Source organism: Saccopteryx bilineata, chromosome 9, assembly GCF_036850765.1.
Source record: "Saccopteryx bilineata isolate mSacBil1 chromosome 9, mSacBil1_pri_phased_curated, whole genome shotgun sequence".
In the NCBI taxonomy this organism is placed as follows: Eukaryota; Metazoa; Chordata; class Mammalia; order Chiroptera; family Emballonuridae; genus Saccopteryx; species Saccopteryx bilineata.
In genome coordinates, this window is record NC_089498.1 from 54,244,604 (window position 1) to 54,259,322 (window position 14,719).

At 34.3% G+C, this 14,719-nt stretch overlaps 1 protein-coding gene and 1 pseudogene across 1 annotated transcript in view; both read right to left on the reverse strand.

Moving 5' to 3' along the window:
• PCDH15 (protocadherin related 15) overlaps positions 1-14,719 on the reverse strand; it is a 1,080,236-nt gene that overhangs the window by 2,538 nt on the left and 1,062,979 nt on the right. The window contains exons 35-36 of the mRNA XM_066242956.1: positions 2,431-2,501; positions 1,301-1,409 (exon numbers count right to left, since the gene is read on the reverse strand). Coding sequence (XP_066099053.1) covers positions 1,301-1,409; positions 2,431-2,501 — 180 coding nt within the window. The remainder of the gene's footprint in view (positions 1-1,300; positions 1,410-2,430; positions 2,502-14,719) is intronic.
• LOC136313732 (U4 spliceosomal RNA) lies at positions 4,297-4,426 on the reverse strand (annotated as a pseudogene).

Below are 14,719 nucleotides of genomic sequence, written 5' to 3' on the forward strand. Positions count from 1 at the left end.
TCCGATTCTGATACAGGGGTAGAACTTTCCTCTTCCTCAGAGGGTGTCTCTGATTCCGACTCCTCTTCTGTCGTCAAAGACTCACTGAACTCGGATTCTTCTTCACTATATTCAGTATAGTCGCTTGAGGTGGTTTCCTCCTCTGATTCTTCGGTGCTTTCCTCTTCTTCTTCTTCTTCAAGATCGATGATGCCTCTTCTATCTGCTAATCCTCTAACTTTCTTAAAAATCATTGGGAATATCTTGGCTGTCTTCCATGTTGTGTATGTAGGCTCTGCTGGTGGTGGCTTTTCAATAGTGACAACTACTTCTTCCTCACTAGGCTCTATAACTTCAACTTTGGGTATAATTTTTTCCTTTTCCTGAAAATCATGAAAATGCAATTGAAGTGTCAACTGAGGATAGTTTTAATGTGACCTTGTCCCACATAAGTTAAGTAGGAATGAACTTGCAGGGTGATAACTTCACGCAAGTTATATAACTGGTTTCAGAAAACGATTTTCTACTGTTTATCCTCACTATATATATATATATATGATGACCAAGAAAAGTAAATTATTTTATTTCAACTTGTATTAATGACACCAAATTCTAATGCATTCTCATATTTTCTTCTACAAAATATAGTTTGCATCTTATATTAAAGCAGAAACAAACAATTACTTATAACTTTTTTTCTCCCATCCCTAGACATTAATATTTAGGTGTTTTTTTAATAAAATATTAAATAATCAGAAAATTATCATAGTTTATCTCAATAGCTTGTGAAATTTTGCAATTTTTAAAATTTTGAACAGGGAAAAATTATAGTGATATTTCTGTGTTGTATGTGTGTTTAATTTTTAAATAGATGTTCCAAGTAAATACCTCAAGCAAAATAATGGAAAATACATGTCTCATGCTAAATTAAAAACATAAATACTTCATTAAAAATACTGGTGGTAATATTTTATTATTTTTCTCATAACTGAAAGGGGAAGACTATGTTGTTCCAGAATTTTTGGGTATGCTAGGCAATGTAGAAACAAAAATAAAAATAGTTTTGCAAATACTTTTTTCTATGATTTATTATAATGTTTTCTTTCTGGGGAAATAGAATTATAAAAAATAGAGTTTAGGTTTATTCTAGTTGTCTAATATTTTATAAAAGGTTATAAATGAAACATATATAAAATAAATTGCCTTCTACACACAAGACAATAAAATGATTAGCATTATTAAATTTCTATGGAAAACATGTAATAAGTGAATAGAATGTCTGATTTTTGAAATATTAACCTAAGAATATTATAAGAGTTACCTCTTCCTCCTTATATTCCTCCTCAGCTTCATCAACCACCTCACCATATTCCTCTTGTTCAGCAGGTGGTAACAAGCGACGGCGACTTCCATACTGAGGCATTTCATACCTGTAATAGAAACTTACATCTTTAAATATTTATTTTATGTGGTCTGGGTGGATTCAACCAAACTGATTTCTGTTCTCTTCTTTTTCTTCATCCATCAGATATTTATACCTAACCTATTAAGCTCCTATTAAACCACTTATAAAACGATAAGATAAGTACTACAACCTGATGACCAATGATTTTTGTCTTAATGGTAACCTGGAATAATAATAAAAGGAGTCAAGTTATTTTGGGTTTAAGTTTTGGGAAAGACTAGAATGAAGAGAAAGGCATATTGTTCTTTAATTAATTGAAGAATTTAGGACATAAAATGGGTTCTTTCTAAACATATAATGGCTAATTCAGCACAAAAGGTCTCTATCTTTATAGTAAAGATCTGCTTCAAGCATGATCTTTATTGGTCTTTACATTTCTCCTCAGTTTACTTATGTGTGTAGGTATAATTACTATTATGTATTATAAATTTATCTTTTTAAATTTCTATTTATTGGTTTTAGAGAGAAAGAGAGGGAGGAAAAAAGAAAGATAGAGACAGGAACATCACTCTGTTCCTGAATGAGCACTGACCAGAGATCAAATCCGCAGCCCACAACCTTTTGTATATCAGAATGACGCTTTAACCAACCAAGCCAGGGAAAATTTTAAAGTATGTTTTCTCAGTTTCTTTTGGGCAAATCTTGAGAGTGACTGTTTAGAGAAAATGTTAAATATCTCATAAAAATGGTGAATTCAGGAATTGAGCAAATATGTTTGACCTTTTTCCCCATATAAATAATTGATTAATTTTTACTGCATTCTGAAGAGTTGTAGTCAATATCAACATGAAACATCAAAAAAAAGTCAATATAGAAAAATAGTTAAAATTTGACTAAAACTAAAACTAGATAGTTACTTATTTTCAAATATGAAATGAATAAAATGACATTTATATAATATAATGAATGGCAATAATAATTATTTATTAAATCCTTATTATTCATTAAAATTTAAGATACTGGATTAAAAAAATCTGAAGGTGTACCCTTGCTCATAAATGTAATAATCTTGTCCATATTCCTGGCCAGGATCAATTCCAGATTCCATGGATAACTCCTATTGTTCAAAAAGAAAAATTGCATTTGAAAACAAATTCTTACCACATTTCACCTCACAGTTAGATTTCCAGACCTAGAATTCGACAACATAGAATCCTGCCAAACATAACTTTAATTACAAATATTAGTTTAAAATATTCAAATGTTTTTTTCTGGCTATAACTATATATTTTACAAAAAATAAGGTTATGTTATTAGAACTGAGGTGGTAAAAGGGAAATTTTTTAAAATGGTAAATCTGTTAAAGATTACAGATGAGCCTATCACTTATTTTTGGTTAATTTTTGAAACTATCAACAGGTAGTTACTATTTTACTCTATTTCAATATATCATTAAGAGACTTTAGTTTTGAAAAAAATTATAGCATTATCTTCAGCATTGTTTCATTTCCAGATAACAGTTTTCTTGTACCCAGAATACATCTATTCATCGAAAGTTATTCTTAAGAAAAGATCTAATAATAATTATTTATACATTAATAAAAATTACATTAACATTTGATAATTTCCAAGAAGGTTTACATTTTAAAACACATTATATTTAATTAAATTTAATTAAATCCATAATTCTGGATTTAATTCTTAAAAAAAAAAGAATCTGTCAGAGCAAAGTTTTTTCAAGGTTTTCAATTCCAGACATTAGACAATACCAATTTTTGTAAAACTCTACCTTTATAGAAAGATATTTCTCCTAAGATATACATGTGAAGCTAGTTTAAAAGAACAACTTCGATTTTAGTATATTTCCCTTTTAAATTCTATTTTAACATTTAAGTTGGCTGAACTGAAAAGGTTAATCAAATTTTACAATGAAGAAAAGGAAATGAGGAAAAGTATAGGTATCTACAGGAAAATGGTTTGGTACTTTATTGTTAAATTATCATTTTTTTATAGAGTTAATTCTTTTGGTCTAGGTATAACAATGATTCAGAAAAATAAATATTTCTGAGAGCACAAATACTTCACTAGAAAAATTTGAAAATCTACTGACTGCAGAATCCTCAATGGTGTTCTATTTGGCAAACATTATTTTTTAAAAATTTTATTTGTTGCCAAATTCTAATCAGAAAATGCTATCCAAATATATGGATTTTAATTTTTCTTGTAAAATAAAAATATAACAACATTGGGCTCCTGTAATGAATTTAGTCAGTTGTACTACTCCATATAGCACTCAAGTTCTGTACTACTTGCTACTGTGTTCTCAACCATACTGTTTTCCATCTATACCCATAGTCCCAATAAGATGTCCCATCTGCTCTTTTGTTTTTACATCTATTCAACTTCATTCAGTTACATTACTTCCCTAGATATTTTATTTAAATTTGTATCCCTCAGCTCTACTAATATACTATTAGATGACTTGTAGTTTACAAATGCATTGTGAACCAATTATAAAGGAATCATTTTTTGATGTTAAAACTACTTCAGTTTATCCATAAGACTAACTAAGAATAAAAAGAAAAAAAAGGTCATCAATACCATGTTTTGGTAGGGATATGGAGCAATGGCACTCTCATGCACATCTAGAAAAATTATAAATAAGTAAAATCCTTTTGAGATGTTTAGCAATAATAGTAAAGTCATATTTGTGCATATCCTGTTTCATAGTTCAGTTTATATACCTAACATAAATGTGGACAACTGTGCACCAAAATACAGAGTTTCGAACAGAAAAAAACTGGAATTAATGCAAAAGCCCATGAGGTAAACACACTATATCACACAACAGAGGTGAATCTCCAGAACAGAACAATGAGTAAAAAATGCCAGGTACAAATGACACATATCATTCTATTCATAGAAATTTCAAAAACAGACTAATTAATTTGTGTATTCAGAGCCAGGTGAAAAGCTTATAATTAGCACTAGTTACAACTCAGATAAACCTCACTGGCTACAAAACTGCCCCTACACAATAAATGCCTACATTTAGAGGAAAGGAAAATCCTGTCATTTATGACAACACAATGGACGTTGAGGGCCTTATGCTAAAACAGAAAAGCTAGACAGAGGCAAATACTGCATTGCATCATGTCAGTTACATGTGGAATTTAAAAAATATATAAATACGGAGTGAAGTCAGAAAAGAAGTGCTGTGAGGAGCGCTCCCAATACCTCTACCCAAAATTTCAACAAGATCTTCAACCAGTGACAAAAAAATCTATCCTTGGAGTGTAAAAGCTCCACCAAGCACACAATAAAACCAAATTTAAACTGTGACAACAAAAAAAAGTGGGGGGGAAGAGGACAAAGGATGATGGACTCCAGAAGCACTGATAAGATAGTGTACTACAATAAACATGGTAGGTACCATTTTCATTACTTAATGGTAAACACTGCTGAAAAAACCTCCACAAAAGTACATGACTTAGAAAAGGTAGTAACAGAGGAAAGAAGTATGGATTATAAAAAAACAAAAATAAATGATAGAAAAAAAAGAGAAGAATCAAATAAGATACAAAACTAACAGAAAGCAATTTATAAAATGGCAATAGGGAACCTTCAAGTGTCAATAATTACACTAAATGTAAATGGATTAATCTCACCAATAAAAAGACACAGATAGCAGAATGGATTAAAAAAAATCCAACTGTATGCTACCTACAAGAAACACATCTAAGCAACAAGGATAAAAACAAATTCAAAGTGAAAGGCTGGAAAACAATACTCCAAGCAAATAACAGCCAAAAAAAAGTAGGTGTAGCAATACTCATATCTAATAATGCTGACTACAAGACAGCAAAAGTAATCAGAGACAAAAATGGTCATTACATAATAATTAAGGGGACACTGAATCAAGAAGACAGAACAATTCTTAATATATATGCACCAAACCAATGAGCACCAAAATATGTAAGACAGCTACTTATTGACCTAAAAACAAAAACTGACAAAAATACAATCATACTTGGAGACCTCAATACACTACTGATGGCTCTAGATCGTTCATCCAAACAGAAAATTAATAAAGATATATTGGCCTTAAACAAAACACTAGAGCAATTGGATATGATAGACATGTACAGGATATTTCATCCAAAAGCGAAAGAGTATATATTTTTCTCTAGTGTACATGGAACATTCCCAAGAATTGACCATATGTTGGGCCACAAAAATAACATCAGCAAATTCAGAAAAATTGAAATTGTACCAGGCATATTTTCTGATCATAAAGCCTTGAAACTAGAATTGAACTGCAATAAAGAGGGAAAACCCCCCAAAAATGTGGAAACTAAACAAGATACTTTTAAAATATGAGTGGGTAAAAGAAATAAGCACAGAGATAAAAAGATATATACAGAAAAATGAAAATGACAATATGACATATCAGAATCTTTGGGATGCAGCAAAAGCAGTAATAACAGGGAAGTTCATATCACTTCAGGCCTATATGAACAAACAAGAGAGAACCCAAGTGAACTACTTAACTTCACACCTTAAGGAACTAGAAAAAGAAGAACAAAGAAAACCCAAAACCAGCTGAAGAAAGAAAATAATAAAAATGAGAGCAGAAATAAATGAAATAGAGAACAGAAAAACTATAGAAAAAATTAATAGAACAAGGAGCTGGTTCTTTGGAAAGATCAACAAAATTGACAAACCCTTGGCAAGACTCACCAAGGAAAGAAGAGAAAGGACTCATATAAACAAAATCCAAAATGAAAGAGGAGAAATCACCACAGACATCATAGATATACAAATAATTATTGAAGAATACTATGAAAAACTATATGCCACCAAATTCAACAATCTAGAAGAAATGGATAAATTCCTAGTACATTACAACCTTCCTAGACTGAGTCATGAAGAAGCAGAAAGCCTACACAGACCAATTAGCAGGGAGGAAATAAAAAAAAAAAACTATTAAAAACCTCCCCAAAAATAAAAGTCCAGGCCCAGGCAGTTATACTAGTGAATTCTATCAAACATTCAAAGAAGACTTGGTTCTATTCTACTCAAAGACTTCCAAAAAATTGAAGAAGAAGCAATACTTCCAAACACATTTTATGAGACCAACATAACCCACATACTGAAACCTGGCAAGGACGGCACAAAAAAAGAAAACTATAGGCCAATACCTCTAATGAATACAAATGCTAAAATACTAAACAAAATACTATCAAATCGAATACAACAACATATTAAAAAAATAATACATCATGATCAAGTGGGATTCATCCCAGAATCTCAAGAATGGTTCAACATATGTAAAATGGTTAATGTAATACACCATATCAACAAAACAAAAAACAAAAACAACATGATTTTATCAATAGATGCAGAAAAAGTATTCGATAAAATACAACACAAATTTATGTTTAAAACACTGAACAAAATGGGTATAGAAGGAAAATATCTCAACATGATAAATGCCATATATGATAAACCATCAGCTAACATCATATTAAATGGCATAAAACTGAGAATTTACCTCTTAAATCAGAGCAAGACAGGGTTATCCACTCTCTCCACTCTTATTTAACGTGGTGCTAGAATTTCTAGCCCGAGCCTTCAGACAAGATAAAGAAATAAAAGGCATCCATATCAGAAAAGAAGAGGTAAAGGTTTCACTTTTTGCAAATGATATGATCCTATACATTGAAAACCCCAAAGACTCCACAAAAAGATTACTAGAAACAATAAACCAATACAGTAAGGTCACAGGATACAAAATTAATATACAAAAGTCCATAGCCTTTCTATATGCCAACAACAAAACATTAGAAAACTAACTCAAAAAAAGAATCCCCTTCACGATTGCAACAACAACAACAAAAATACCTAGGAATAAACATAACAAAGAATATAAAGGACCTATATAATGAAAACTACAAAGCATTGTTAAGGGAAATCAAAAAAGATACAATGAAGGGATGACGTCAGAGTAATGGCGGGGTAGGAAGCGATACCGATAAATCTCCCCCAAAACTCAACAAGATCTTCAACCAGAAACAGAAAAACCTATACTTGGAGCTTCCAGATGCTTCGCAATACACCCAAAGGTATGATTGAGTGAAAAATTGGCTAAATATATAACCAAAGCCCGAAGGAAATAGGGAGTAAGAAATGCTCCTCCTTCCTCACTAATCTAAACAGGGCGGCTTTCTCTGGTAACTGTGAATATAGAAACTGAGGCGGGCAAAGGGGGTGAATAGATCCAGGCCATGGCACAAATGGCTGAACCAGGCTGTGGCACGGAGATCCAAGCCGAGGAAAAACTGATCCTGTGGCAACCCGGGCAATACAAGCTAACACTTGCGCCAAACCCAAACAAAGAAAGAAAAGCAGAGCGGCCATTTTACCCGGTCTCCTGGTCGGTGCGCAGTTAGTGGGCGAGAATTTCTTCCTGGGAAAGCCACGCACGGGAGGGAGTGAGAACTAATTCCAACGGTGGAAATTTTCCGTGCTGGTGAGGGTTTCACTCAGGGAAACGCGGCCGGCCTCATATCCTGGTTTGCGCACGCAGATAAGGAGTGAGCAATTCCTCCGAGTGCCTCGGCAGTGCGCGCCCGTGTTATCGCACAGAGGGGCAGAGTCAGGGGCCTTTGTGTGGGCCAATGCGGAATCTCGAGCCGCCCCAGCGCCTTGCAAAAGCCGCGCACGGGGACGGAGCGAGACTCAATTCCAACGGTGGAGATTTTCCGTGCTGGAGGGTGTTTCACTCAGAGGGAACCGCGGCCGGCCTCATATCCTGGTTTGCGCGCGCAGATAAGGAGTGAGCGATTCCTCCGAGTGCCTCGGCAGTGCACGCCCGTGTTATCGCACAGAGGGGCAGAGTCAGGGGCCTTTGTGTGGGCCAAAGCGGAATCTGGAGCCGCCCCAGCGCCTTGCAAAAGCTGCGCACGGGGACGGAGTGAGACTCAATTCCAACGCTACAACTTTTCCCTGCGGTTGGGGGTTTCACTCAGAGTGTGAGACTGCTGGCCGGATATCCTGGTCGCAGACAGTGAGTGAGAGTTTCCTCCAAGCGCCCCGGAAGTGGGCGCCTGCTTGTGTTACACGGACTCTCTCACTGTCGGAGCCTATAAATGCTATTGAGCTTCGACTGCCAACGAGACTAAAGCACAATACATGACATTGCCATAGAGACTTATCAACTGCAAACCTCTACCTGAGCGTGCCAAAGGGGCAGAACCCAGGGTACAGAGTCACCGAACAGGAAGAGGGAGAGAAAAGAAAAAGCAAGAAGATAACCTCTCAAAATCAAGAATAATCTGCAGACTTTATAACCTATCCCATTTTATTATATTTGTTCGTTTGTTTCTCTTATCTTCATTCTTGATACTTTTTTTTCCTCCTCCAATTTGGCCAATTAACTCTCTACCGGTCTTACTCTCTCCTCTCCTTGAACTACACTACCCATAAGTGTTACATCTCCCATTATCTTTTCTCTTCTCTTCCTTTCTCTCTGAGGGTTGCACTCCAAAACCCTTAACTCTCTCTCTCTCTCTCCTTTCTTTTTTCTTCTTTTAGTGGTTACCTCTTTTTTTCTCTCACTCTCTTTCTTTTCTCCCTCTATATTAGTTTCATCCTTTCTCCTTTACATCTCCTCTCATTCAAACCTCAATAACAAACAAATTATCTTATCTGGGACTCAAACCTATGTTTGTGGCATTTTGGGGGGTTTTTACTTCACCTTTTTAACTCACTAGCAGTGCTCTCATCCCTGGCTCTCCATATTATCTAGTTCTTGTTCCACTAAATACAATAGTAATTTTTTAATTTGTCCCCCCATTTTTCCGTTTTCCTCTTATTCCTCTCATCATAACTCTTAGACAACCAACACCTAAAAGCAAATCATTTCATTCTTGACCCCAATTTTTTCCTTATTTGCTTTTTGTGGGTCCATATGCTCTTTTTCTTTTTTCTTTCCTTTTTTTTTTTTTTTTTTTTGCCCCTTTATTACTTTTCCCCAATTCAGGCCCTCCATCACAGGCATTGTTTGTTATAATTCACAGTCCACCACAAGATTTTCTCAAAAAAGAGGGGAGAGGAGAGGAGAGGAAAAAAGGAGGGGGGGAATAATTTCCTTTTTTTAATTTTTATTTTATTTTTCTTTATTTCATTATTAATTTTTTTTAAAAAAAAAACAACTCTTTTTGATTTTTTATTTTTTTTATTTTTATTTTTTTAACTTTTTATTCTTTATTAAATCTCATTAATACTATCAACAAAACCACCCTCAGATGCCATTAAGGAAGAGAAAATCGAATATCATGGATACAAAAGAAAGAGAGGTAACACAGCTAGATGAGGAAAAATCTATGGAGAAAAAATTTAATATATTGGAAACCTTGGAGCTAAATGACAGAGAATTCAAGATAGAAATACTAAAAATCCTCCGAGATATACAAGAAAACACAGAAAGGCAATTTAGGGAGCTCAGAAAACAACTCAATGAACACAAAGAATATATGTCCAAGGAAAGTGAAACTATAAAAACAAATCAAACAGAGATGAAAAACTCAATTCACGAGCTGAAAAACGAAATAACAAGCTTAGCTAATAGAACAGGTCAGATAGAAGAGAGGATTAGTGAAATAGAAGACAAGCAACTTGAGGCACAACAGAGAGAAGAAAAAAGAGACTCAAAAATTTAAAAAAATGAGATAGCCCTACAAGAATTATCTGACTCCATCAAAAAGAATAACATAAGAATAATAGGTATATCAGAGGGAGAAGAGAGAGAAAATGGAATGGAGAACATACTCAAACAAATAATAGATGAGAACTTCCCAAGCCTGTGGAAAGAACTAAAACCTCAAGTTCAAGAAGCAAACAGAACTCCGAGTTTTCTTAACCCCAACAAACCTACTCCAAGGCATATCATAATGAAATTGACACAAACAAACAGCAAAGAAAAAATTCTCAAGGCAGCCAGGGAAAAGAAGAATACAACATATAAAGGAAGGCCCATTAGATTATCATCAGATTTCTCAGCAGAAACTCTACAAGCTAGAAGAGAGTGGACCCCAATATTTAAAGTCCTGAAAGAGAGGAACTTTCAGCCACGAATACTATACCCATCAAAGCTATCCTTCAAATACGAAGGAGAAATAAAAACATTCACAGATACAGAAAAGATGAGGGGATTTATCATCAGAAAACCCCCACTCCAGGAATTACTAAAGGGGGTTCTCCAATCAGATACAAAGAACAAAAAAAAACAGAGCCACAAGTAAAAGCTCCAAGAAGAACACAATAAAACCAAATTTAAACTGTGACAACAACAAAAAGAAAGAGGGGGAGAAGATGGAGATTAACAGTAGCAAAGGACGATGGAGTGCAAAAGTACTCACAAAATAGATCGCTACAATGAACAGGGTAGGGACCCTTTTCATTACTCAAAGGTAACCACCATTGAAAAAACCACCACAGAAGCACATGAGATAAAAAAGATAGCAACAGAGGAAAGATGTATGGAATACAACCAAATAAAAACAAAAGATAGAAAAACGAAAGAGAAGGATCAAACAAGACACAAAACTAACAGAAAGCAATCTATAAAATGGCAATAGGGAACTCACAAGTATCAATAATTACACTAAATGTAAACGGATTAAACTCACCAATAAAAAGGCACAGAGTAGCAGAATGGATTAAAAAAGAAAATCCAACTGTATGCTGCCTACAGGAAACTCATCTAAGTAACAAGGATAAAAACAAATTCAAAGTGAAAGGCTGGAAAACAATACTCCAAGCAAATAACATCCAAAAAAAAGCAGGTGTAGCAATACTCATATCGGATAATGCTGACTACAAGACAGGAAAAGTACTCAGAGACAAAAATGGCCATTTCATAATGGCTAAGGGGACACTGAATCAAGAAGACATAACAATTCTTAATATATATGCACCAAACCAAGGAGCACCAAAATATATAAGACAGCTACTTATTGATCTTAAAACAAAAACTGACAAAAATACAATCATACTTGGAGACCTCAATACACCGCTGACGGCTCTAGATCGGTCATCCAAACAGAGAATCAACAAAGACATAGTGGCCTTAAACAAAACACTAGAGCACCTGGATATGATAGACATCTACAGGACATTTCATCCCAAAGTGACTGAGTATACATTTTTCTCCAGTGTACATGGATCATTCTCAAGAATTGACCATATGTTGGGCCACAAAAACAACATCAGCAAATTCAGAAAAATTGAAGTTGTACCAAGCATATTTTCTGATCATAAAGCCTTGAAACTAGAATTCAACTGCAAAAAAGAGGAAAAAAATCCCACAAAAATGTGGAAACTAAACAACATACTTTTAAAAAATGAATGGGTCAAAGAAGAAATAAGTGCAGAGATCAAAAGATATATACAGACTAATGAAAATGACAATACGACATATCAGAATCTATGGGATGCAGCAAAAGCAGTGATAAGAGGGAAGTTCATATCGCTTCAGGCATATATGAACAAACAAGAGAGAGCCCAAGTGAACCACTTAACTTCTCACCTTAAGGAACTAGAAAAAGAAGAACAAAGACAACCCAAAACCAGCCGAAGAAAGGAGATAATAAAAATCAGAGCAGAAATAAATGAATTAGAGAACAGAAAAACTATAGAAAAAATTAATAGAACAAGGAGCTGGTTCTTTGAAAAGATCAACAAAATTGACAAACCCTTGGCAAGACTTACCAAGGAAAAAAGAGAAAGAACTCATATAAACAAAATCCAAAATGAAAGAGGAGAAATCACCACGGACACCGTAGATATACAAAGAATTATTGTAGAATACTATGAAAAACTTTATGCCACTAAATTCAACAACCTAGAAGAAATGGATGAATTCCTAGAAAAATACAACCTTCCTAGACTGAGTCAAGAAGAAGCAGAAAGCCTAAACAGACCAATCAGTAGAGAAGAAATAGAAAAAACCATTAAAAACCTCCCCAAAAATAAAAGTCCAGGCCCTGACGGCTATACCAGCGAGTTTTATCAAACATTCAAAGAAGACTTGGTTCCTATTCTACTCAAAGTCTTCCAAAAAATTGAAGAAGAAGCAATACTTCCAAACACATTTTATGAGGCCAATATAACCCTCATACCAAAACCAGGCAAGGATGGCACAAAAAAAGAAAACTACAGACCAATATCTCTAATGAATACAGATTCTAAAATACTAAACAAAATACTAGCAAATCGAATACAACAACATATTAAAAAAATAATACATCATGATCAAGTGGGATTCATCCCAGAATCTCAAGGATGGTTCAATATACGTAAAATGGTTAATGTAATACACCATATCAACGAAACAAAGAACAAAAACCACATGATCTTATCAATAGATGCAGAAAAGGCTTTCGATAAAATACAACACAATTTTATGTTTAAGACTCTCAACAAAATGGGTATAGAAGGAAAATATCTCAACATGATAAAGGCCATATATGATAAACCATCAGCTAACATCATATTAAATGGCACTAAACTGAAGGCTTTCCCCCTTAAATCAGGAACAAGACAGGGTTGTCCACTCTCTCCACTCTTATTTAATGTGGTACTAGAGGTTCTAGCCAGAGCAATCAGACAAGACAAAGAAATAAAAGGCATCCATATCGGAAAAGAAGAAGTAAAGGTATCACTTTTTGTAGATGATATGATCCTATACATCGAAAACCCCAAAGAATCCACAAAAAGACTACTAGAAACAATAAGCCAATACAGTAAGGTCGCAGGATACAAAATTAACATACAGAAGTCAATAGCCTTTCTATATGCCAACAATGAAACAACTGAGAAGGAACTCAAAAGAATAATCCCCTTCACGATTGCAACAAAAAAAATAAAATACTTAGGAATAAACATAACAAAGAATGTAAAGGACTTATATAATGAAAACTATAAACCATTGTTAAGGGAAATCGAAAAAGATATAATGAGATGGAAGAATATACCTTGTTCTTGGCTAGGAAGAATAAATATAATCAAGATGGCTATATTACCCAAAGCAATACACAAATTTAATGCAATTCCCATCAAACTTCCAATGACATTTTTTAAAGAAATAGAGCAAAAAATCATCAGATTTATATGGAACTATAAAAAACTCCGAATAGCCAAAGCAATCCTAAAGAAAAAGAATGAAGCTGGGGGCATAACAATACCTGACTTCAAATTCTATTATAGGGCCACGACAATCAAAACAGCATGGTATTGGCAGAAAAATAGACACTCAGACCAATGGAACAGAATAGAAAGTCCAGAAATAAAACCACATATATATAGTCAAATAATTTTTGATAAAGGGGCCAACAACACACAATGGAGAAAAGAAAGCCTCTTCAATAAATGGTGCTGGGAATACTGGAAAGCCACATGCAAAAGAATGAAACTGGACTACAGTCTCTCCCCCTGTTCAAAAATTAACTCAAAATGGATCAAAGATTTAAACATAAGACCTGAAACAATTAAGTACATAGAAGAAGACATAGGTACTCAACTCATGGACCTGGGTTTTAAAGAGCATTTTATGAATTTGACTCCAATGGCAAGAGAAGTGAAGGCAAAAATTAATGAATGGGACTACATCAGACTAAGAAGTTTTTGCTCAGCAAGAGAAACTGATAACAAAATAAACAGAAAGCCAACTAAATGGGAAATGATATTTTCAAACAACAGCTCAGATAAGGGCTTAATATCCAAAATATACAAAGAACTCATAAAACTCAACAACAAACAAACAAACAATCCAATAAAAAAATGGGAAGAGGATATGAATAGACACTTCTCCCAGGGAGAAATACAAATGGCCAACAGATATATGAAAAGATGCTCATCATCTTTAGCTATTAGAGAAATGCAAATCAAAACGGCAATGAGATACCACCTCACACCTGTTCGATTAGCTGTTATTAGCAAGTCAGGTAATAGCAAATGTTGGAGAGGCTGTGAAGAAAAAGGAACCCTCATCCACTGTTGGTGGGAATGTAAAGTAGTACAACCATTATGGAAGAAAGTATGGTGGTTCCTCAAAAAACTGAAAATAGAACTACCTTATGACCCAGCAATTCCTCTACTGGGTATATATCCCCAAAACTCAGAAACATTGATACGTAAAGACACATGCAGCCCCATGTTTATTGCAGCATTGTTCACAGTGGCCAGGACATGGAAACAACCAAAAAGCCCATCAATAGATGACTGGATAAAGAAGATGTGGCACATATACACTATGGAATACTACTCAGCCAT